General features: G+C 47.1%; 1 protein-coding gene, 1 long non-coding RNA gene and 1 pseudogene across 7 annotated transcripts in view; 2 read left to right on the top strand and 1 right to left on the bottom strand.

Moving 5' to 3' along the window:
- TCF7L1 (transcription factor 7 like 1) overlaps positions 1-25952 on the bottom strand; it is a 191176-nt gene extending 165224 nt beyond the window's left edge. For 2 of the 5 annotated variants that reach the window (XM_081596927.1, XM_081596929.1), the window contains exons 1-3: positions 25077-25586; positions 24931-24994; positions 24564-24691 (exon numbers count right to left, since the gene is read on the bottom strand). In XM_081596927.1, coding sequence (XP_081453053.1) covers positions 24564-24691; positions 24931-24994; positions 25077-25319 — 435 coding nt within the window. In that variant the 5' untranslated portion in view covers positions 25320-25586. Of the gene's footprint in view, positions 1-24563; positions 24692-24926; positions 24995-25076; positions 25587-25840 lie in introns of those variants that run through there. The other 3 variants (XM_081596928.1, XM_081596931.1, XM_081596930.1) reach the window with 3 other exon arrangements.
- On the top strand, positions 6725-7513 carry LOC145547456 (small ribosomal subunit protein eS4, X isoform-like; annotated as a pseudogene).
- Positions 24594-26036, top strand: part of LOC145547423 (uncharacterized) — a 44525-nt gene continuing 43082 nt past the window's right edge. Inside the window, exon 1 of one of the 2 annotated variants that reach the window (XR_014083826.1) lies at positions 24594-24697. This is a non-coding gene — a long non-coding RNA (uncharacterized LOC145547423). The remainder of the gene's footprint in view (positions 24698-26036) is intronic. The other variant, XR_014083827.1, reaches the window with a different exon arrangement.

Here is a 26036-nt window from a genome sequence, read left to right as displayed (position 1 = left end):
ACATTATTTTTATTTTTTTAATTTTAATTGTTAATTTAGTTTTGGATGCACTGGGTCTTTGTTGCTGCGCGTGGGCTTTCTCTAGTTACAGCAAGTTGGGACCAGTCTTTGTTGCAGTGCGAGGGCTTCTCATAGTGGTGGCTTCTCTTACTGTTAAGCACAGGTTCAGTAGTTGTGGCACACGGGCTTAGTTGCCCTGTGGCATGTAGGATCTTCCTGAACCAGGGATCATATCCATGTCTTCTGCATTGGCAGGTGGATTCTTAACCACTAGACCAACAGAGAAGTCCCAGACTTTATTTTTAAACAGGTTCTTATCTTCCCACAGCAAAATACATTTGAAAAGTGCTGAAATAGCCCTCAGGAAAGCTGGACCCTGGAGGTCTGGGTGGGTTTCAGCTTCCCACGGAGTCTGCAGATGGTCTTCGGGTACCAAACCCAGAAAGACAGAGAGGTCCCAGACAGAGGGCAATGGGTGCCTATATTCTAAAGCAACCATGCCAGAGGGGACAAGGCAGCAAAACACACCCTGTTCATTGCTCAGCTCCTGGGGTTCTGAGGCCAGGCTAAGGGAACCTCTGGGTAGATGTTGTGGCTGCCAGCTTTCCAGCTGCTGCCCACGAAGCAGGCGCTTAAATGGCAGTGTGGCTGGTTCCTTGTTTATACTTTGGATTGTTATTGTTCTTGCTCAGTCGCTAAGTCACATCCGACCCTTTGTGAGCCCATGGACTATGGGATGCCAGGCTTCCCTGTCCCTCAGTATCTCCCGGAGTCTGCCCAAGTTCATGTCCATTAAATTAGTGATGCCATCCAACCATCTCATCCTTTGTCACCCGCTTCTCACCCTGTCCTCAATCTTTCCCAGCATCAGGGTCTTTTCCTATGAGTCAGCTGCTCACATCAGGCGGCCAAAATATTGGAGCTTCATTCTGTCCAATGAATATCCAGGGTTGATTTCCTTTAGGAAATCTCCTTGCTGTCTAAAGGACTTTCAAGAGTCTTCTCCAGCACCACAGTTTGAAAGCATCAATTCTTTGGCACTCAGCCTTCCTTACGGTCCTACTCGCACAACAGTACATGACTACTGTATATTTTGGATACTAGAGTATGTACCTCTAACTCCCCCTCCCCTAGGAGGCTACTCTGCACCTTCCTTACTTCCCACGGAACGCTTGCTTTCCTCTAACACTTTGTTTTAAATTTTTTATTTATTTATTTTTGTCTGTGCTGTGTCTTCATTGCTATGTGCAATCTTTCTCTAGTTTTGGAGAGCCAGGGCTACTCTCCAGATGCGGAGCACTGACTTCTGTTGCGGCTCCTGGGCTCTAGAGCGAGGGCTCAGTAGTTGTGGCCCATGGGCTTAGCTGTCCCCCGCCCCCCCGTCCCCTCCCCCGTCCCCTCCCCCGTCCCCTCCCCCCCCACCCCCCCCCACCCCGTCATGTGGAATCTTCCCAGACCAGGGATCGAACCCACACCCCCTGAATTGGCAGGCAGATTCTTAACCACTGAGCCACCAGGGAAGTCTCATATTAGCTTTTCAGCCATCCCTGGAGGCACCAGGCCACACCGACTGTCTGTGCAAATGGTGAGTAATTACCACCAATTGCCCGCCCCCCTTCACCTCCTATGAAGCCCCAGGCCTCTCCTGAGCAGGAAAGGAGGGACAAAGGAGGGGAAGGCAGGAAAACCAGCAGGGTCTCTCCAGTCCTGCCCCATCCAGCTCCCCCGGCCCAGGCAGGCTGACTTGCCACTATCCCTCCTACTCTCCCCTGCCCCCAACCAGAAGCCTCCAAGCCAGTGCTATGGGCCCAGCAGGGGGCTGTGGGTCCAAAAAACCCTATAGGTTTCATAGTGTCTCAGGTTCATAGGTTCAGGACTTCTCAGAGACAATGCTCAGGCACAACTGACCATTTCCAAACTGCAACCTCAGAATGCAACCACTGGAAGGAGCCCCACAGGCCATCCCGCTCAGCGTCTCCACTGTACAGGCCGTGTCCAGGCCATGTCCCTCAGACTCACAAAGCCCCTCCCACCACCACATGGCCTAGTGGGAGGTGGTGCCCTGTGGGAGGAGGCAGCAAAAGTGGGTTCTAAATCATTCCCCGCCCGTGGAAGGCTGAGTGGCCTAAAGCAAAGATCTTGACCTCTCTGAGCCCTGATTTCCTCCAGAGTAAAGCAGGAATAACCACAGTGCCCACCTGTAGGGTCATTCTGAGGATTAAGTGAGTTAATGTATGCAATACTCCTCTGGGACACTGAACACCCTCAAAAATAGACTCCTATCTCTGCGAAAAAGTACTGCTCAGAAAGAAGAGAAATTCAGGTACAAGTCTTGCTATGTTTTCCTTTTATTGGCCATGCCGTGCGGCATGTATATGCATCATGTGTGTGAGTGCTCAGTCACTTGAGTCGTGTCCAACTCTTTGCGACCCCATGGACTATAGTCCACCAGGCTCCTCTGTCCATGGAATTCTCCAGGCAAGAATACTGGAGTGGGTTACCATGCCCTCCTCCAGGGGATCTTCCCAGCCCAGGGATCGAACACTTGGCTCCTGCATTGACAGGCAGATTCTTGACCCACTGAGCCTGGGAAGCCCTTGTATACGCATATACACATATAATCACATATGCACATGCACATAGCCACATATGTTTATGAACATACACACACATGCATATGGGTTTATTCATGTATGATATACTATGTTGTCTGTACACCAGGGTTTTGCAGCCTCAGCACTATGAACATTTGGGGCAATATAACTTTTTTGCTGTGAGGAACTATCCTGTACCTTTTAAGATGTTAAGCAGCATTCTTGGCCTCTACCCACGAGATGCTAGTAGTAACTCCCCGCCGCCCCCACCACCAAGTCGTAACAACCAAAAATGTCTCCAGACATTGCCAACTGTCCCCTGGGGGACAAAACTGCCCCCACTGGAGAATTAAACGTGTACACACACACACACACACACATTCATATGACATGTGCTTTGACAGAGTGACGAGGCAGGCAGGGTAAGAACAGAAGAACTAAATTTCCGTGGACAGAGCCCTTGCAGTGTGCTCATGGAAACTTTACAGGGACTGAGACTACAAACATACACAGTACTTTTGAGCTTCTTTACATCTGTAAAAACGGTTACTGTGCTCGTAAAGACTGCCCACAGACTTAATTTGGCACAGACATACAGAGTCTCATTTAGTGCGTAAAATCACCGGGCCCCAAGACTCCCCAGCTCCAGTCAAGAATATGCTTGGGAACTCGGCCTGGGGGAGGAGAACACAGGGGGATCCTGTGGGTACTCTCGCCTCACGTGCTGGCCTTGAGCTCCCTTGAGCAGGCCACTGGGGGCCTTGCCCAAGGAAGGGGGCATTTTGTCAAATGTGCAATTCCCTTTTTACTTGATGCGATAGTAGAATGAACTAAATGTCTACCTGCCTGGTTCAGAAAAACAAGGAGATGGGTGAACAAACTTGAGTACACTGAAATGAGACCGTATGAACACACCTACCTGTCTGGTTAACTGAAGTAAAAGTGAACAGTAATCATAATGATGGGCAGAGAGATAAAGTGGAAGAGGGGAGGTGAATGTCTGCTTTAGAGAGGGGTCTGTTTACCCCAGTGCTGAAAAACAAGAATCCTGAACTCCGTCTACCTCATTATGACTTCTTTAACATTTGTTTTTAATTTACCTGAGATCATAATCTCTACTGAGAACCACATGTGAGCCAAACTTGAACTTGAAAACGAAGCTGGGCCTTTTGTTCTGCCTGCGTTAATGAGTACACAAAGGGGCATCTGATTTCTCCCTCCCCCATGGCCTGAACACCAACTCCCATTTATGTAACTAATAATGTGAGAGGGGGCTGCAGGCTGTCTGGGGATAATGGGCCCAGGGACAGGTATCAGGAAATGAAAGTTCCTATCGCAGCTGATTTACTATGTGCCGCTGAGACAAGAGATTTCAAAGACTGAGCATCATCTTTAAAAATACTGACAGTTTTCCTTGCTAGGTGGATGCACTGAGGACATTCAGTAGCATTATGAAGGTCTACCAGAATTCCAGTTATTCACACTGAAAGTGAAGACCAAGCTATGATTCCTAAAGTGGGTTTGCTAGAGCTCTGGTCCCATGAGATCCTATTCAAAATGAAGGGATCGACAGACCCTTCACTCATGCAACAAATATTTGTGAAGAACGTTCTAAACGCCTGGTGCTGGGCTTCCCTGGTGGCACAGTGGCAAAGAATCCGCCTGCCAAAGCAGGAGATATGGGTTCGATCCTTGGTCGGGGAAGATCCCACAGGCTGCAGAGAAACTAAGCCCATGCACCACCATTGAGCCTGTGCTCTAGAGCTTGTGTGTGTGTGTGTGTGTGTGATTCAGTCGTGTCTGACTCTTTGCAATCCCACGGACTGTAGCCCACCAGCTTCTTCTGTCCATGGAATTCTCCAGGCAAGAATATTGGAGTGGGTTGCCATTCCTTTCTCCAGGGGATCGTCCCAACCCAGGGATCGAACCCAGGTCTCCTGCATTGTAGGCAGATTCTTTGCCATCTGAGCTACCAGGGAAGCCCTGGTCTAGAGCTTGGAAACCGCTACTACTGAAGCCCGCACATTCTAGAGCCTGTGATCTACAACAAAAAGAAGCCCCTGCAGTGAGAAGCCTGAGCACCGCAACTAGAGAGTAGCCCCCACTCACCAAAACAGACAAGCCTGTGTAGCAACAAAGATCCAGCATAGCCAAAAATAAATAAATGAAAAAATATAAATGCCTGGTGCTAGAATCACATAGAAAACAGGCCCCTTCCCCAAGTTCTTCAGTGATATTAGGCTCCAGAGAAGACAAGCGCCTATTGGATCATTGTTAAGTCACATATTTACCAGCAGAGCAATGTGCTCAAGTACAGGGAGCTCAGCATTTGCATCAGGGACCACTTCTAAGGCTGGGAGCCAGGGACTATGAAGTGAAATGTGTGCATGGGGTGAGGGACACTGGGTGGATGGTAGTATTCCAAACACAAGGAAAGCCTTGGTCAAATAAGCCAGAGGAATCCTGCATAGTACACTCCCCTCTAAGACACCAGTGCTGCTGCTGCTGCTAAGTTGCTTCAGTTGTGTCCGACTCTGTGCGACCCCATAGACGGCAGCCCACCAGGCCCCGCTAAGAGACCACACCGGCATGTTAAAGTCTTGCAGAAATGAAGCAATAGTACTACCTCTTAACATCCCTAGGATGTTACTCTGAAAAATGCTGATAGAGGCTCTATTGTTCCCATAGCCTGTAAGAAACTTCAGCATAAAACAAAAGCTCTTGTTTGTATAATTGGAAAACTACCATGTGTCCTCTCAGAACAGCCAAAATACCTTGGAGTTGCTAATGTAATTCTAAAGTATTTTCCTTGGCAAAGGCCTATGAAAACATATGGCTTCTACAACTGCTAACATACCCCCAGTATTACAGATGAAGGAATGTCCACAGCTACATACCAGTGGGAACTCTGTCTCCAGCACAGATATCTGCTTCATTTTTAAAAGAATGTACAGCCTTAAACTGGGATGAACTGAAGAAATCTTCATAAAAAGTAACATTAAGGGACTTTCCTGGTGGTCCAGTGGCTAACACTCCATGCCCCCAATGCAGTGGGCCGGGGTTCAATCCCTAGTCAGGGAACTAGTTCCCACATGCCACAACTAAAGATCCTGAGTGCCACAGTGAAGATCCCAGTGCAGACAAACAACTTTTTTTAAAGGAAAATTAAAACGATCAACCACCAGTGATCAACGTATCAAAGATCACACCCAGGACTCCCCTGGTGGTTCAGTGGTTAAGAAGCTGTCAAGGATTGCAAATTCTGTCACGAGTGGGTCTGAATTAGCTCCTCCATTTACAGGTTTTGTGGCCTAAAAGTAAGTTATCTTCTTTGCCTTGGTTTGTTCATAGGGAAAATGGGGATGAAATGTGTTTAACTAGCAGTACAGTTTGAGGGAAGAAGTCTTCATACAAGACCTCCCTCAGGATTTCCCTGGTGGTCCAGTGGTTAAGACTCCCCTTTCCAACCCAGGCACTGTGGGTTCCATCCCTGGTTGGGGAACAAAGTCTCACAGGTCCCGTGGCCAAAAAACCAGAACAGAAGCCATACTGTAACAAGTTCAATAAAAGTTGATGCGGGGTTGATCCCTGGTCAGGGAACTAAGATCTCACATGCCGCGGGCAACTGAGTCTGCAAGCCACAACTAGAGAGAGCCCTTGTGCTCTCGGAGGGCGGTTCCCAACCTTTTCGGCACCAGGGATCAGTTTCACGGGAGACAATTTTTCCACCCATCCCGAATGGTTTGGGGATGATTCAAGCACAGTAGGATTCGTGCTCCTATGAGAATCTAATGCCACTATTGATCTGACAGGAGGCAGAGCTCAAGTGAAAATGCTAGGGGTGGGGAGCAACTATAAATGAAGCTTCACTTTATCACCTGCTGCTCACCTGCTGTCAGTCCAGTTCCTAATGGGCCCCCCATTGGCACCATAGCCCGAGGGTGGGGGACCCCTGCTCTAGAACCCACACACTACAAGTAGAGAGCCCTCATGGCTCAAATCCAGAGCCCACACACCACAACTAGAAAAGCCCGAACGCTGCAACTAAGACCTGACACAAATAAATATAAATAAATATTTTTTAAAAAAACAAAGATCACACCTGAGCTCTTTTTGTGTCCAGCACAGCCATGGCTCAGGGTCCCAAGAAGCACCTGAAACTCGTAGCAGCTCCAAAACATTGGATGCTGGATAAATTGACTGGTGTGTTTGCCCCTCATCCATCTGCCGGCCCCCACAAGCTGAGGAAATGTCTACCCCTAATCATTTTCCTAAGGAACAGACTTAACTATGCCCTAACAGGAGATGAAGTAAAGAAGATTTGCATGCAGCGATTCATTAAGATCAATGGCAAAGTCTGCACAGATATAACCTACCCTGCTGGTTTTTTGGACGTCATCAGCATTGATAAGACTGGAGAGAATTTTTGTTTGATCTATGACACCAAGGGTCGCTTTGCTATTTATCGTATTACACCTGAGGAGGCCAAGTATAAATTGTGCAAAGAAAGATATTTGTGGGGACAAAAGGAATCCCTCATCTGGTAACCCAGGATGCTTGTACCATCCGTTACCCCGATCCCCTCATCAAGGTGAATGACACCATTCAGATTGACTTGGAGACTGGCAAGATTACTGATTTCATCAAATTTGACACTGGTAACCTGTGCATGGTGACTGGAGGTGCTAACCTGGGAAGAACTGGTGCAATTACAAACCAGGAGAGACACCCAGGCTCTTTTGATGTAGTTCATGTGAAAGATGCGAACAGCAACAGCTTTGCCACACGGCTCTCGAACAGTTTCGTTATTGGCAAAGGCAACAAACTGTGGATCTCTCTTCCCCGTGGAAAGGGTATTTGCCTTAACCATTGCTGAGGAGAGAGACAAGAGACTGGCAGCCAAACCGAGCAGTGGATAAAATGATCTCTATGTGATGTGTCTGGAAAAGCCTTTGTACTTAATTAGAGATAATACCAAGTATTAATAAAAAAAAAAAAGATCACACCTGAAAGTTCTCAAAAGTGAATGATAAATTTTCCTTGTTAGCCTAACAATGTCCAGCAGGAAGCCAGATTTTTGCTGTTTATTTTATTATACATGATGTGTCAAAATGCTGCTGCTGCTAAGTCGCTTCAGTCGTGTCAGACTCTGTGCGACCCCATAGAAGGCAGCCCACCAGGCTCCCCTGTCCCTGGGATTCTCTAGGCAAGAACACTGGAATGGGTTGCCATTTCCTTCTCCAACACGTGAAAGTGAAAAGTGAAGCCGCTCAGTCGTGTCCAACTCTTAGTGACCCCATGGACTGCAGCCTACCAGGCTTCTCCATCCATGGGATTTTCCAGGCAAGAGTACTGGAGTGGGTTGTGTTAAAATGAGGGAAGTGCAATTACACAAATAACCATATAGTACAGATTTTGTGTACAAGGCACTGTGCTAGGGGTGACGGTGATCAAAAGGGAAATATGACAGCCAGGACTGCTAAGAATATGGGTTCTAGAAAACCAGCAATCCAAAACTGAACACAAGTTCATACAAGGAATGGTACAACACAGAGACTAAATTTCATAGGGGCTAGGGAGACTTGAAAAGCCAAGGCCACCAAAGTTGACAACGAGGTTACCTCAACAAAGTCCTTACTACGTACTCAATATTGTTCTACATGCTCCTGAAAAACTTTATTTAATCTTTGCAACTATGAGGTAGGTCCTAGGAATATATAAAAATATGGCCTCAGCCTCAACATTCAGTGTAAATCTGTTGTACAGTTTCAGCTTCAGTCTTCAGAACACCTGTACTTCTGCCTGATGGATGAGCATGTGGTCACAGAGGTGACCAATATATCTAATTAGTGTCACAATGCGAGAAACAGAGAAATGAAGCATGTTTGGATTTGCTGTCATTATCTGAACAAACCCTTTCAAAAACAGGAAAGCATTCTACATGTAATCTGAGTGGAAATCTCCTTGTGAGCTTTATCCAGTGAAATGCTAATGGCTGGCAGAAATAGATAAGCATATATTTTACTGAAAGAATATAATATAAGCATGAAAGATAGAAAACAATTCTAATGTACAACTACAATTACTAATAGGAGGGTTATTAACAATTTTATTAGGAAGACATTAAAAATAGAGAACATTAGGACTTTCCTGGTGGTCCAGTGGTACAGAATCCACCTTCCAATGCAGAGGATGTAGGTTCGATCCCTGCAGAGGGGAACTAAGATCCTACATGATAAGGTGCAACTAAACCTGCAAGCCAACACTAGAGAGCCTGCATACCACAACTACTGAGCCAAGCATCACAACTAGAGTCCATGTGCCACATGGAAAGATCCTGCGTGATGCCATGAGGAAGATCCCCCATGCCATGACTAAGACCCCACACAGCCAAATAAATAAATAAATACCAAAAAAAAAAAATAGAGAACATTACATACTTTTAGAACAAAAAAGTGACTATGTGCTTTAAAATCACAGCTATTACATTCTATTTTCAAATTCTATGGATTAGTTAATGCACTCGTAACATTAAACAGAACATCCTCTAGGAGCTTTATATATGCATCCTTAGCATTCAGACTATGGTCTCTAAATAACATCTTTCACTGAAAGGAAGCAGAGGTCCTAGAAATATCTGGCCCCAGGTCTATGGCAGGAAATCCACAAGATGAACCTGGAACCATACCAGTAATCCCGGAAGCATCAAAGACCGCTAAGATTGTATATACAAAAACTCAGGAACCAACTTGAAGAGGCTCCCGCTGGCTAAAGATGTGGCAATTTGAGTTTCAATAAAGATAATACTTGTAAGTCAGTTGAACTATACCAAATAGGTTTACATCCATGAATCTGTAACAATATTAAAAACAAAAAACAAAAACTTCAGTGGTCACCTTTGCAGGATAATAGGACAACAACTGAAAACTGGAGAAAGGATCAAACATTTAAATTGCTTTTTCCATATGATCTAGAGCCGGGGTCAGCAAACTGTTTCTGTCAAGGGCCATATCTTTTCAGCAATGTGAGCCACTTACAGGGCTTCCCAGGAGGCGCAGTGGTAAAGAATGTGCCTGACAAGCAGGATCAAACTTGTGCCTGACAAGTTTGATCCCTGGGTCAGGAAGATCTCCTGGAAAAGGAAATGGCAATCCACTTCAGTATTCTCGCCTGGAAAATCCCATGGACAGAGGAGTCTGGCAGGCTACAGTCTATAGGGTCACAAAGAGTCAAATATGACTTAGCGACTGAGTGAGCATACATGCACACATGGGCCACTTATGGCCCCAGTGGCAACTGCTCAACTGTGCAAAAGCAGCCATAGACAATATGCAAATGAATGGGCATGGCTGTTTCAATAAAGCTTTAATTACAAAAATAAACATTGGGTTGGATTTAGCCTGTGGACCTTAGTTTGCTGATCTCTGATCTAAGGTAACTTAGTATTTGATGAAAGGTAATTTCTCTTTTTAAAAATGTTACAGCTGATAGATGGAGAAGCAATAACACAAACAGACTATGGCCATTTTGAAACTGCTCACAGGTGATACGGGTGATGATCATCAGTGGTTGCTAATACCACAGAGAGACAGGCAGACCTTCAGTGCCTCTCCGTGAAAGGACATTTATGAAAGAGTCGTGCAAAAATAAAGTAAGAAGTAAAAGAAAGTCTATGAAGGTCAATTTACAGAACCCCAAAAATTAAAAAATAAAATAAATTTAAAAAGGAGAGAGAGAACCTTGGAGCCTGATCAAGAATCTAAATCCAGCTAACGATTTTCAAGAAATACAGGAGACAGAAAAACAGGTTTAAAGACCCCTGGGGTTGCATTTAAGAATATCATAGACAGACTATGAGAAACTCCAGTCATCAGATAAGAACCTAAAAATCCCAATTAGGAACTTCTTTACATTCTATGAAGAACGAAGAACAAAATGTCAACTCTGCTACCTCAATATTTCACAAGATCTCAAAATCGTGAGCCGTTAAGTTCTTGGTAAATCACTGATTTATCACTGATGTTGACATAATAAAGTTCATAAAAACTATGAAGAACAAACTAGTATTTTTTAAAAAGGACCAAAGTCATCTTGTTCCTTCATCTTAGTATTCACAAATATGCTAAACAATTCAGCAACTTACAGAGCTGAGAAACTGTTCCTGAGTTAAAATAACAAACTTTAAAAATCCAACCACCATACAATTTTCATCAAAAATATAAAAATAAATAAATAAAACAAAAAATTTAGCCACTATCACAGTGATAACTGTTTCTGGTAAGAAACATCAGTGGATACTAAAACCAGTAGTTGAAAGTGATAAACAATGCTATACTTACATAGTCCCAAAGTATCTCCTTACAAGATACCCATAATCACAAACAGTAAAAATAGTAACTTTCACATTGTAAAGAAACTATCATCCAATTAAAAATAAATTTAAAATACACATATACACACATAAAGAAGAAACATTAAAAAACAGTAACTTTCTTGGATAAATCTGGTAGACCAAATTTTAACCAAATGATCAAAATTAACACCACCTATGAATGGGAAAAATAGATGGTGCCTCTTAGGACATTGAGAAGGACATCAATTTTGCAGTATTCTTGCCCAAAATCTACTTGAAGAAACATTAGGGGAAAAAAAAGTTCAAGGTCCTACAAAATAAATGGCTTGTATTCTCAAGATACAGTTCAAAAATCTGTTCTAGGGTTTTCCCTGGTGGCTCAGTGGTAAGGAATCTGCCTGCCAGTGCAAGAGACAGGGGTTGGATCCCTGGTCTGGGAGGATCCCACATGCTGTGGAACAACTAAGCCTGTGCACCACAACTTCAGAGCCTATGCCTTAGAGCCCCAGAGCCACAGCTACTGAAGCCCACATGTCCTAGAGCCTGTGCTCTGCAACAAGGGAAGCCACCGCAATGAGATGCCCAAGCACCACCACCACCAAGAGCAACGCCCCCCATTCGCTGCAACTGGAGAAAATCCTGTGCAGTAATGAAGACCCAGCAGGGCCATAAATAAATAAAATTATTATTTTTTTAAACTTTTCTAGTCTGAGGGAGACTAAAAATAAAATTATTAAAAAAAAAAAACTATTTTAGACTGAGGGAGACTAAAAATACATGACAACTAAGTACAGCGAACGGTCTTAGGCACATTCCGGACACCTCCCTTCCCCACCAAAAATTTTTAACATTTTCTTTTACTACAAAAGCCATTAGGAAGACAATCAGCCAACATCTGAATAAGGTCTCTGGTTGAGACAACAGGGCTGTCTTTATGTTAATTTCCTGATTTTGAAAATTATATCATGGTAAATGTCCTTGGTTTTAGAACAAACACACAAAGCTATCTAGTCTGTCACTTACTCTCAAATGATTCAGAAAAAAAGTTACAGAAAGAAAGATTTTTAAAATGTAATAAACGTTAACATTTGGAGAAATCTGGGGAAAAGTATATAGAAATTCTCCGTATGAGTCTGCATCCTTTCCTATGTCTAAAATTATTCCAAAATAAAAAGTTAAAACTTGCGTGTGTGTATGAATTAGTTGTATGCACATCATCCTATTGCTAGATGAAGAACTCACACAAAGCACTAATCTGTTTTGTTGTTTTTTTGATACAGACCATTTTTAAAGTCTTGACTTAATTTGTTACAATACTGTTCCTATTTTACTTTTTGGGTTTTTGGCCACAAGGTATATCTCCCCAACCAGGAATTGAACCGCACCCTCTACACTGAAAGCGGGGTAAGCTTTAACTTCAGATTTCGAGGGAAGTCCCCAAGCCCATAATCCTTTGAAAGTGATATATAAGTCTTTTCAAAGGGAACTGATAACCATGTAAACTTCAAAACCCGGCACTAAGTACTGAAGCTGAGGTACTAACTACTTTGTTTAAGCATTTCTGGTTCTCCCCTGATGATACCATTTCATCGTTTCCTAAAAAACATTTAAAAATACTGCAAGGAAGTATCCATGTATTAAAATATTAGTTAAAATTTTTGGTCACTAAACATATTAATAAAATTGTAATAATACTGACATTTCTTCGTATATCCGAGACTCATTCTATGATGTTGCTATTTAATTTAAGCCTTGAACAAATCCTGGTTTTAAAACGTAGTCCATTCAGCCAAAATGTTAATTCAGTGACTCTCAAATACTACCACTAACCCTATTTTGCCTAAGAGGGCCCTGGGGCACAGGGGCACAGAGCCAGACCATGGCTGGGCTAGGGTCCAAGGTCTGACTGCAGCCAAACCCCGTCGCAGACCCCTTAGCCACATACACCGCCGGTCACTGGAGTATGCTTTTCTACCCTTCAATCCTTGGGCTTCTCTCCACCGGTCCTCTCTCTTTTCAGTGCAAGGTGAAAGGAACACTTATTAAGGGACTCTGGCTAACTGTAGACTCTTGTACCCTCTCCTCCCCTTCCTGTATTAACTCTGCTTAGGAGGGCCTGGGAACACATGGGTGAAGATCTCTTTCCCATTTCAAAGCTTCAGACCAATGTCTCTCTCCCTGACAAGCATTTTATTAACAGAAACGTTATGCTGTAAGTTAAATATGATGTGTTTTCATCTCACATATCCCTAAGACTCCCACTATACCTCTCCTTTATGCAACCCACCTAGAAATGTTTAAATAGATGATATGATTAATAAGTAATGGCTGTATCTAATTTGCATACAAATACTCACACATGTACAAGCAAGGGGGGGCTGGTCAGGAGTGGCAGTAGGCAGTAGACCAAGTCACCAGATGTACAGACCAATACCGTGTATTGCGCTATCTAAGGACCCAAGTTTACCTCCTCAAGATGTCAAAGCAAAACACAAGGGAAACTGAAAGGGAAAAAAAGCGGATCACATGGAGCTGCACAGCAAAGACAAGCAAAGAAAGATTAAGATTGCAATGAATATCGTCTCTGAAACTATGAAGACACCAACCATTAAGGCTCTGACTCTACCCCAGGCAGAAGCAGTGATTACAATTCCTCCTCTTAAAGGGCTGGGGATGCCACTGAAAAGAATGAATGTAGAGGCATTGCTTATTACTCATTTTTTCACTTGTACGCCATTTCTTTGTATCTTGCTCCAAATGGCATTTTTACATTAATTTGGCTGTCCACTTTCAGCAGAGGGGAAATGGCAGCACTGTGGCTGGAATGATGGCTTTACAACCTTCAGGAGAGGTGACTCTGGACTCTTCTACTTACTCTCGCAGTGTCAGCATCCTCGTGCATAAAACGGAGATTGTACCATCAAACGTGGTACCAGTTGTAAATGGTATAACAGAGCACCCTGCAACACTTACAGGTGCCTACAGGCTGCTTTTTAAAAATATTGAGGTTTAAATATTCATGCTGTCAACATTCAACACATGTCTATGAATTATGCATCATGGGTCAGGTGTTCAAGTTTAACAAAGAAATATTTTGAGGTGCATTTTCTCCACAGCATTGCTTTCCACCAGAGTTGCTGTGGATCTCCCTGAGTAGGGGAGAGGGTGAAACTCCAGGGGATACAGCTGAGCCCCCATCCTGTTTTCAACGCTCATAACTGTCCAAGATCTTGGGCAAGCCAACCATCTCCCTGAGCTTGTGCTGCATATCACTGGGAGAGCGGGATGGTCCCTCCTAGCTCAGAGGGCTGCAGGGTACCCAAGCAGAGTCTTTGCACAAGAATCTCAGTGCACTCCTAGAAGGGGTGTGTTATAAATCCATCGGATTCTAGTGACTCTGGTATATCCTTTTTGGAATTTACAGAGAAGAGTATAGTCCCAAACATCAGAAATCACTACTGCCAACAAATCTGGATTCATAAATTGATCAGCTTTTCTTTTCCCTTTTCTCTCCCTTGTTGGTTATTTATTCTAAATACAGCAGTGTGTGTACACGTCAATCCCAAACTGAACTTTTCATACCACGATTCCTATTTCTTTTGTTTTTCTTCCTTATCACCAGATCCATCTATTTCTTAATCACAGTTACTATCTCATATTTACATCTCTGCTCTTCCACACAACATACTTTCTATAGACATTTCTACAAATAACGGCCCTGTTTACTTTACAAAGTATATAAGACATTTATCTCACTAAGATTAGTGCCGTGTAATATGCAAATTCCCAGGAGGGCTTAGCTAGGACTTCGGGAGCCTCCCCAACTAACCATACTTCTGCAGTTAGTGCTCAGTCATGTCCGACTCTTTGCAACCCCTGGAAGCCCGTTATTACTCTTTCCACCATGCTATTGTTGTCAGAAAGAGACCGCCTAGAAGGTAAATTTGGGAAGCGAATGAAAATGTATCAGATTACCTGATTCCTAATTTTAAACCATCTTACACACACACACACGCACGCGCGCGCACACACACACACACACAGAAAAGGGGTGGTGATGGGGACTAACACATTGTCTGCAAATCTCTGTGTAAATATTTAGCATTTACTTCTTTCACAGTTAATTTACTCCAAGAGTTATAAGTGATTGGGGGGGATTTTTAATTTCTAAAGAACTTGTTTAAAAGCAATCAATCTACAAAATATTTTACAAAATGCACAATAAGAAAATAATATTTGCATACTCGGTTCACCAGAGCTCGGTTTGTTAACCAAACTATGTTGTAATCCAAATCGCAGGGGTAGGAGCCAGCCTGCTCCTCCCGCCTCCTTCCTTGCAAGACACACTTGTGTATTCTTCCAAGCCTAACTGATTTCAACAAGAAAAGACAGTCCCCCAACCCCGTTCAGAAAAGTTCATGTCTATATTAGCAGATAGCCACTGTTTTCTCTGAAGGTAACAAGCTAGTGAAGCTCCTGGGGTTGCCCTCTAAAGGTTGCTTAACACCTGTGGAACATAAACAGCACTAGAGGAAGAATTTGAACCACAGCTGCTCACTCACTTATACAACTATTTATTTGGGAAGTTACCTTCTCAGGTCCAAGTTGGAACAAACCTACCCGCCCTCCACTCGAACTGGTAACTCACCGATTCCTGAACAGCGAGACAAAGGTCACCTGCCCTTCTTCCAAGAGGAGGAGCTGCTAGTGGCATCAGGCATGCGTAGAAAGTCACAAGGGTGGAATGGAAAGACCCAGACTTTGCACTTACAACCAAGTTCAAATCTTTGTGCTGTCAATGACCAGTTGTGTGACCTTAGCAAGACACTTGACCTCTACAAATCTGTCTGCCCAGCAGCAAAATGGGAAGAGCAAGTATTTATTTCTTAGCAGGTCAGAAGCAGTGACAAGTGTTCAAGTTTTAGCAACCGTTGCCAAGTGCTTTCCTGGTGGGTGGGCTGTCAACAGCCTTCAAGAACAGCAACTAAGAACACCCACTTCACCACACATTTGCCATTTAACAGTCCTAGTAAGACAAAACCTTTGTTATTCTGGTGGCCAAAAAATGGTGTTTTTTTTTAACTATTCACAAATTTAGTAGACATTCAACATTTCTTCTCTGAATTTTTTGTTTATACTTATTTTATATTTATTTTCTTCAACCGGGATGAAAAGTTGGAGTTTTCTTCCTCCTTTTGAATGAAACACTGGGTTGACCAAAAAGTTTGTTTGGCTTTTTCTGTACGATCTTACGGAAAAAGCCAAACGATTTTTTTTGGCCAATCCAATAGATTTCTAAGGGGCTTCTCTGGAAGCTCAGTTGGTAAAGAATCCACCTGCAGTGCAGGAGACACCAGTTCGATCCCTGGATTGGGAAGATCCCCTGGAGAAGGGACCAGCTACCCATTCCAGTATTCTGGCCTGGAGAAGTCTGTGGACTGTATAATCCATTGGGCTGAAAAAAGTTGGAGCAACTTTCACTTTCAATAGATTTCTAAACTGCTAGCATGGTTTGAAAGTGTGCCTGTGACTTCATTTCCTGTCCTGAGGACTCCAGGTGACTAGGTCTCATCCCTTACTACTTCCACAAAAACTCATGAAAAGGGCCATGTTCTGGGAAACATTTTTATGATTTAACTTTCAAATTTTGAAGTGTATTTCTAAACTAAGAGGTCATTTTCCCCCTGAAAATCTAAAGGCTATACACAAGGAGATCAAACCAGTCAATCCTAAATGAAATTAACCCTGAATATTCATTGGAAGGACTGATGCTGAAGCTGAAGCTCCAATACTTTGGCCACCTGATGCGAAGAACTGACTCATTGGAAAAGACCCTGATGCTGGGAAAGATTGAAGGCTGGAGAAGGCAATCACAGAGGATGAAATGGTTGGATGGCATCACTGACTCAATGGACATGAGTTTGAGCAAACTCAAGGAGACAGTGGAAGACAGGAAAGCCTGGTGTGCTGTAGTCCATAGGGTCACAAAGAGTCAGACATGACTTAGTGACTGAACAATACACCTAATGAAAAGAAAAGATTTAGGATTCTGAACCTAAAGCCTTTAGAACCTTAAAGTGCCTGAAAAATTGAGGGAAAACTCAGAGTAGGTCAGAAAGAAGTTGCCCCGTAGCCCAGAGATGTTCCCTGGGCAGCACACACAGTATCTAGGAAAAGGCAAGCCCCCTTTACCGCCCTCATGTTCCCTCATTCCCAAATGCCAAGGTTTTGGAAACTGCAATTATTTCATTGCTCCCTTAATCCAATCCAGTTTGGGAGAAGACAATAAAACATGGAACATATAAAAACCTCCTCTAAAAATACATTATTAGATTAGCCAACATGGGGCAATTTTCTACAAGCTTTTATGTGGTCAGTCCTTTCCCATCCCCAATTACTTATCACGTCCCAACATCTGGCCCTGACTGCAAATGAGCTGGGTTTTGGTCCCCCACCTCTGTCCCCCATCAAAGTCAGCCAGCTCCAGACAATAAAAAGAGGAAAAATTACCCAAGTGTGTGTCATATCTTTCAATCAGTGCACAAACATTTCATTATTAACATGTAGCTAAAAGGTTCCCAACAAGTTTGCCTTTATAACTGGGTACAGAGAAAGGGCCCGTGGTTTGCCTACTGCCAACAAAAACCCCAGCCAACCTGCCCTTGGTTTTTCTGAGAATCTCAAAGCCATCTAGCCAACCAATGCATTCCGTCCTCAATTTCTGCAACTCCACCTCTGCATTTTTCTACATCCTCTTCAACTCTTGGGCTCGCCTGCCAAGTCAGGAGGACAACCCCTACGATTTGGTAGATGGAGCTGCGCAGCATCCTTCATCTATGAGGGAAGAAGATTGCCTTCTTCTCAAAGTTCTCAGTCTCATCTTTTCCTCCTCTTCTCTCCCATTGACCCTCCACCCTACCCTGAACAAACAAGTTCCCTCTCCAGCATCCTCCAAGGATTCTCCACAGCCTGCAGCTCTTCCCCTCTATCTGCCACAGCGCATCTGTCCAGGGTCTGGTTTTCCAACACCTTCCAGGTATGGTAGACTGGAAGTGAAATGTATAGGGTAGAAGGCTGCTCGTGTGTGTGTGTGTGTGCGCGCGCGCGCGTGCGCACACACAGAGAGTCTGGTGTGGGTTCTGGCTGAGGGATGAGCGATGGGCCACATTGCATGACCAGTCCTGGTGATAGCACCTGGACGCCTGACTGAGAAGCCTGAAGCTAGTATCTATCCCTGACTACCTACCTTTTTTTTTCTTTAACTTCTCTATTTTTGGCTGCACTGGATCTTCCTTGCTGCACTTGGGCTTTCTCTAGTTTCACCAAGTGGGGGCTACTCTCCAGTTGCGTTGCACAGGCTTCTCATTGCAGTGGCCTCTCTTGCTGTGGAGCGCAGGCTCTAGGTGTACGGGCTTCAGTAGCTGTGCCACACGGGCTTAGTTGTTCCTTGGTATGTGGAATCTCTCCTGGACTAGGGGTCAAACCCATGTCTCTTGCGTCGGCAGGCAGATTCTTAACCACTGGACCCTGGAAGTCCCCTACCTACCTTTCTCATCACCACACACCTGAATACTGCTCTCTGTGGGCACCAGTTACTTCCCGATTAGTGACTTCCTAAAGCTCCTTTTGACTTGTCAGTCCTCTTATCTATCGCCTCTCTCAGTAGCATCCGACCCTGAGGACACCCCCCTCCCCTCTCTCTTCCCTCCAGCTTCTGTGCCATCACAGTACCTAAGCTCTCCTCCCTCCTTGGCAAGCGCTCCTTTCCATCTGCCCTCAGTGACTCCTCTGCTCTGATATTTCCCTTCCTTTCTTCTCCCACCCCCTGCATCATCCTATCGCTTCAGTTTCAACTATTCCCTTAATATCCCCTCAAACTCAAGGTGTCGTCAATAAGACTAAGCAGTTCCTCCAAGTGAGAGCCTCTGATAAACTCGTGTGGGCTTTCATTGTTCCAACAGTTCACTATAAGCATCTGTCCAGCACTGGGGAGGCAAAGATGGGAGAGCAGGGCCCTACCTGCTCCAAGTCACCCCCTAGGTCATCCAGGCTCAGACATTAGCAGTTACCTGTGACATCAGCCACCCACTCCTTCCCTCCCTCCCTCTTTCCCTTCCTCCCTCCCTCCTTTCCATCCTTCCATCTACCATCTCTCCAAGCGCAAATTCAAGCAACCATGCCAGTCTCCCACATCCTACCCTTCCTTCTCATTCAAATATTTTAAGCCCCTTTCACCTCACCCCGGACTTCCCTGGTGGCTCAGAGGTTAAAGCGTCTGCCTCCAATGCGGGAGACCTGGGTTCGATCCCTGGGTCGGGAAGATCCCCTGGAGAAGGAAATGTGTTCTTGCCTGGAGAATCCCATGGACGGAGGAGCCTGGCAGGCTACAGTCCACGGGGTCGCAAAGAGTTGGACACGACTGAGCGACTTTCCTTTCCTTTCCTTTCACCTCACCCCTGGACTCCCCTGAGTGTCCCAAGCATTCTAGCTCCTCCCAGGTCCTCTCCCCACAATCACTATTATCCTTTTAAGCACAAGTACAAGTCACATTGCCTCCCAGCAGAACTTTGGATGGTTCTCTGCTGCCTCTTAAATAAGACCAGATTCCTTCACTGGCTTTCAAGGTCTGGCCCTTTATCTTTCCAGACCAATGGAAGAACTTGCATTGCCCAAATGGCCCTGACCTTTCCCTTCCTCCATGCCTGTGCTCTCCCTGTGCTGTCTTCAACCTCAAGACATGGGTGCAGAACTTCCACTTTTCATTCTAACCACCTTACTACTTTTAAGTTTTTTATTATCAACAAGAATTACTTTGTCACAATATTGCTTATTTTATGTTTTGGGTTTTTTTGGCCAGGAGGCATATGGGATCTTAGCTTCCTGACCAGGGATCAAACCCATGACCTCTGCACTGGAAGGTGAGGTCTTAACCACTGGATTACCAGGGAAGTCCCTCAACAAGAACTACTTTGAACTAAAGAATGGTGAATGACAGGGACCAATTTAAAACAATTTGCTTTACCTGCTTTCCTTGACCATGCCAGCCCAAAACACTTTTTCTACTGTTTTTATTCTTCAAATTTTCCCCTGAGCTATCTTGACTCTTAACAAGAACCTTCCTAATGGTCTTTACTAACATTACTTCTTCCTAACTCACTTTTTAAGTCCTTCAGGGCAAAGTTGGTTCTAATCCATCCGAACTCTCACAGCCCCTTAGTCACTGCCCATGATAAGTCCTCAATAAATATCAGATGAAGTAGAGGAGTTACGCCCTTATCTTAAGGATGCCAATCTCAGCTTAGCCAGTAAAAATGGACTCTAACCTGGAATATAAGTAGGATCTTTGCATAATGAATTTTCCAGTGAGATAATCATTTAAATTCCTTTTTTATGCCACAATTTTTTGGGGTAACTCTGCACATCACTGTAAAGCCTGGGACACTTTGCACTGTAGGTTAGATGTGTGTGTGTGTATAGGCACTAACCTACTTTCTCCTCAAGGTTCCCTAGAAGTGAGATCAATGAAGAATGAAACCAACCTAAAACTTTCCAAAATTATAACAGAGCAAGCAGGTATTCCCTGCTGGATCCACCCACCCAAAGAAAAGTCCCTCCACAGAGTCTGTCACCAACTGTCACCCCAGCTATCTAAGTGCCAAAACTTCAGCAACACAGATAGGGCCCTCGTAAATGCTCATTCCATGTGAAAAGCCCTCATTAAACCCTGAGTTATATTTAGAAAAAAATGGAACAGAAGTTATATTTAGATGAAATGGGTTAAAAGAACTTTCCCAAAAGCAGCATGTTTATACTGATCTTTTATACTGATCTTCCAAAAGAAAAAGTTTGACTGGGCTTTTACATACAACTCCAAAAAAACCCAGAAAACTTCTCTATACATACACAAAGATTTTTGCTTGGGTTTCTCTGTATCAGATATCAGCAATTGCCCATGGGACGCAATGGGATGCAAAGGACTTAAAAAATGGGCCCATGTTTAGAAGACAGAGGAATTGCATACAGAAATTTGAGTTGTGGTGGCCTGAGAAATGTTATGAATAGCTTGGAGCTTGAGCTGTACAACAGTAGTTCTAAAATTTATAAATAGGACCCCAAACTATCGATTTCCTCAGCGACTCTACCTGCAACCATTCTTTTCCAAAATGTCATTAGCACTCACACTATGGTCACACTCAAAACTTCTATCACTTTGTAGCTCGCTCGCCGAACCACACTCTGCGTTTTCTCTTTGGTTCTGACTCGTCAGACTATTTTTGACGTCTGCTTTTTTCTGTGTTGACTTATATTTTCCTAACAAAATTCTAGTCAACAGCTCCGAGGTGGTTTAGTAAACTGGTGAAGTCTTTTCATGAATGAATGTATAATTTTGGGTGACTCTTGGAAGGAGTGAAAGGTGGTTTGCGGCAGTTAGTCCTCTCTTCACAGGCCACAGGGTCCCCCGGGCTCCAGAGGAGAATGAATCACGGCTCGGAGGCTTGGCACACGCCCCAGGTTAAGGGGACCTCTTCTCTAAAGAGGCTCAGGAAGAGGCCACTTCCCAGCCAAGCCAGAGTGGAGGGCAAAGGTAACAACGTGTGGGGAAGAGACAGCCAGACTGGAGGACTGGCTGGCCCCCAGTTGTCCCAGAAGGAATTTTGCCAGTGGGTGAGGGTGCTGCAGCCCTGCTGTTTGCTATTCCTAGGGTCAATTAATACCCAGAAAACACTCCAGCCAAATCTCATTTTTGCCTCTGGTTTGGTATTTCCAAGCAGAAGAGACCTGAGGTCGCCTGATTTTATACCACTTATAGACCTTAGAGCAGCCAGCCCAGGGTTGTGAAACTTGGAGGTGAAACCAAAAAAGACCAAAGCTGCTAAACCAGAGAACAGGTCATACATTCCAGGCACCACTCCCCTCACCCTTCAGCCACCTTCCTCGCACTTCTTTCCTCCCAATATCCACCTAAAACATTTTACCAGGCAGGGATCCCCACAGAGGGCCATTTTGTCTGCACCTATAGTTTGCCTACAGTGAGAATCACATTAATTTCATTAATATAATCATTCAGAGGAAAAGCATCATCTCAGTCTTAGAGTCCCGACAGTCACTAACAGTCACCGATGCCCAAAGATAGGATCAAATTAGCAGGTTCTACTGAGCTGATATAAATGCAGGAAACTTCAATGAACTCTGTAACCAGGCAGGTCAAAGCCCAATGACAGACACATAAGGGGCAAAGAATCATGGAGGCATTGAACTTACTTCTGCAAGGGCAATTCACCGGGGAGGCAAGATAGAAACAGAAGAGTGAGATGAGACATACCAAGTCTCTTATGAAGGGTAACAGGGAGAGGGTGAGTGTTCTTGGAGGCTGAAAAAGCAGGATGGCAACATGGGGTCAGGCAAGGAACAGCTGAAGAGATGAGCAGGAAAAGTCAAAAGCATGCAGAGGGGAAAGTTTGGCTTCTGTTAAGGAGGACTCCAGAAGTCCCATGCAGGTCTGGATATAGTAATCAGGAAGCCCCAGGACCAAAAAGAAGCAGCCTTTGGGAACTCTTAGTAAAAGAAGACGTAAGATGGTAGAAAGAAAGAAGGGTGGTAAAAGATGGTAGCAGGAAGGAGGGGACTGACACAAACAAAATCTGTCCCACTTGGCCTCTTGAGGGGGAGGGGACGAGCAGCATAGGAAAACAGGGAGCTGTCATCATTCTGTCACCAGAAACCCACTCCAGTATTCTTGCCTGAAGAATCCCATGGACAGAGGAGCCTGGCGGGCTACAGTCCATGGCAAAGAGTCAGACACGAATGAAGCTACTTAGCATGAAGTGACAAAGGGGAAAGAAAGAGCCAGATTCAGTCAAATAACTGGTCATATTTGGAACATTTCTGGTGACTTTATCTGCATCAGGACATGGATCTGGATTGGTGCTGACTCACAGAAATGCCAAACTCCTTTTCCCAGACATCTAAAGGTAAAAGGGAGAAAAGGGACTGCGGTAGTGTGACCTCACACACAGTCACAGAAACCCTACTAAAACCTTCAGAACTGAACTACATCTGCGGACACCGACGAGAATCTGTGAAAACCTAAACAAAGGCTTGTTTTGCTCAACTTTTACTCACACCTTCTTTTTTTCTGTATGAACAAGAAAAAGCAACAGCCAGATGCCCCGTTTCAGCTCATAGTCAGGACTTATATTTGGGAAGTCCCAGGATGCTCCAAGGCAGGGCCAAGGATGCAGGGTCTTCCCTGCCTGAAAGGGGAAGCTGTGTGGCCCCACTCCGCTCTCGGTTGGTCCGAGTCCTCAGCCTCCACTTGCACGCCCCAGGGGCCTGCTGAGCGATCCCTCTGAACCTCCGCACGTCTCCGCTCTCCACGGACCGCTGGACCACGACAGCAGAGACGGTCCATTCAGCACCAGCATTTCCCAGGCAGCCCTTTAATTGTGATCGTCATTGAAGGGCAGCTTGACCATAAAGTGAGTTTGTCCGGCCAGCTCTTAAGGAGCCAAACACCTCCCACCCCGAATCAAGCACGAACTGGCAGGCGCTGGGAAATTGGGCAGGAAGCAAAGAGAACCACTGTGCTGTGCGAGGCGCCCAAGCAGCGCGCAAGAGCCTGGCACGTAGTAGGTAGGCGTTCACCCAAGATCTGCCAGTGGACCTAGCACCTGGGCTGGGGGCCCTCGGGTGGGGTGGCAGCTCAGGGCACACACACACACACAAAACCCGGCCAGCCCAAGGGGCTGCAGCCCTCGCGACGCGGGGGGCGGGAATTAGAGCCTGGGAGGGGGCGAAGGAATCCGCCCTCATTTGCACTTCGTCTGGGGCCCGGTCAATTTGCTTAATCACCGCTCTAAATGCCAGCGCACAGCACACAATGCGCGCCCATTAACAGGTTTAAAGTGTCGCAGCGCTCGCTTTAAATGAGAAAAGCCGGCAACAAAAGGGGAAAAAGCCAAGTTCCTCAACTTGAAGAAAGCCTCGATTCGCCCTCGAAATCATCTCGGCGAGTTTAAAATCCCGACCTCTACAGAAAAGTTGAGGCCCCAGCTCGAAGGATGGGGGTGGGGAGGGGGTGTGTGTATGTGTGTGTGTGAATAACCCGCCACGAATACTGGGTTTCTTAGGAAACGACTCAGTGCCGCCCAGCAAAGCTGGAGTCGCGGGGCAGCGTCGCCAACCCACCTCCCCAGGCCCCACTGCCCAACTGCCAGGGAAAGCGGACCGATTTCCAGGAAGAAAGCAAGACCACCCCCCCACCCCCCGCCTCCACGGCCCGCTCAACACACACTCCCGCCCAACCGGCACAAATCCAAGTTTTTCTTTAGCGCGAGCAAAGAATTCTGGACACCAAGGAGAACGCCAGAAGTGGACCCCGAAGCGGCTCCTCAGCCAAAGCGGCTCCTCAGCCAAAGCGGAGAGTGTAAGCGAACGTTCCAGGCACTCCCAGCGCAGCCTAACCCTCCACTGCCGGAGTAGTTCAACTCCGTAAGCAAGTTCTGCCCGGGATCCTCCCGGGACGGCCCCATCCCCCACCCCGTCGCCGAGCCCGGGGGCGCATCTCTCGAGCCCCGGCCGCCCGTGCGCCTGGGCGCGGCGGGACGGGCACTCACCGTGCGCGCTCCTCCGGGAGACAGGGGTCCGTTGGGGAGGTACGGGCTGCTCAGGTCCGGGATCATCAAGAACGGGTAGCCAGGGTAGGGGGGCCCCTTAAAGAACGCGCCGTCCTGGGGCCTTCTCACTGCCGGTAAGACCAAGGCGGGGGTGAGGCCGGCGCCCTCGGGACAGGGCCGCTGTAAGGGTCCGGGGCGGGGACCGGGAATCCAAGCGCCCCCCACGCGCGCCCCAGGACGGCTGAGGCCAACGGGGGGCGAAGAGCAGGGGCACGGCCACCGGGGCGAGGGGGACCGAGGGCGACCCGAGCCGAGGCGCCGAGCGCAGCGGGGCCGGGAGCGGGGGGCAGCCCGGACCCGCACGTACCTTCGGCGAAATAGTCCCGTGGCTTTTGGAAAGCGTCCCGGGCGGGCTGCGGGCGCCTCTCCGCCTGCGAAGGAGACACAAAGGCGAGGGCGGGTGAGCGGGCGCCGGGCCGGGGTCCCCGGGGTCGGCCGCGGGGGCTTCCTCACCTCCGAGTCCGAGCTGCTGCTCTGGTTCTCCGACTCATTGACCAGGGACGACTTGACTTCGTCCAGGTCCCGCTGCGCCGACGCGCTGTCGCTGCTCGGCTCCTGCTCCTCGCCTCCCTCGTCCTGGAAGGGGATCAGCTCGTCGTTGGCCCCGAGGTCGTCCCCTCCGCCGGCTGCCCCGGCGCCCGAGCCGCCGCTGCCTCCTCCCGAGCCGCCGCCGCCACCGCCGCCGAGCTGGGGCATGGTGGGGCCGCGGGCCGGGGCCGCCGCTCTCCGAGCCCCTCGCCGCCCGCGCCCGGCCCGGCCCGGCGCCCGCCCCTCCCTCCCTCCCGTTCGCCGGCCTGCTCCGCTTGCCGCCCCGGCGGCCGCAGCAACAAAGTTTTGACAGGGCGTGGCCCGGAGGGAAGCGGGGCCGGCGCGACCGGACGGGGGCGGGGGCGGTTCGGCTCGGGCCCCTAGGGCAGCGCGGAGCCCGGGGCTCCCCAACTCGCTGCTGCCGCCGCCGCCTGCTCCGCCGGGGCGTCCCAGCGCCTGGCCCGCTGGGGAGGGGCGAGCCGGGAAGGAAGGAGGGAACGGCGCGCGGGGCAGGGGGGCCGGAGGGCCGGAGGGAGGAGCCCCGGCTGCAAGCTGACACCCGCGCGCCTCGCGGAACGCGGAGAGCCCCGGCGCGCACACACTCGCCCTCACACTCGCACGCCGCTCGCTCACACCTTCCCGGGCTGCGCCTCCCCTCAGTGCGCGCACGCCCTGGCCCCCAGACTCACCCGGACCCCTTCCCCGAGCCCCATCCCACACTCCCGCGGGCCTGCCCCCCGCCCGGCTCTGGGCCGACCGTTCAGGTCCCGCCCCCACCCCTAGGCATCCCCTAACTTTCTTCCCGAGAACCCCCAGAACTCCGCAGCAGCTCCACACCCCCTCCCACCGGATCCGCGCGCTAGCGGGCGGCACTGCCCCCTGCGG

The sequence above is a fragment of the Giraffa tippelskirchi genome, chromosome 4 (genome assembly GCF_054371585.1).
Source record: "Giraffa tippelskirchi isolate mGirTip1 chromosome 4, T2T-mGirTip1v1.2.pri, whole genome shotgun sequence".
Classification (NCBI taxonomy): Eukaryota; Metazoa; Chordata; class Mammalia; order Artiodactyla; family Giraffidae; genus Giraffa; species Giraffa tippelskirchi.
Note: the sequence above shows the minus strand (reverse complement) of the source record. Positions and strands in the feature narration are given on the sequence as shown.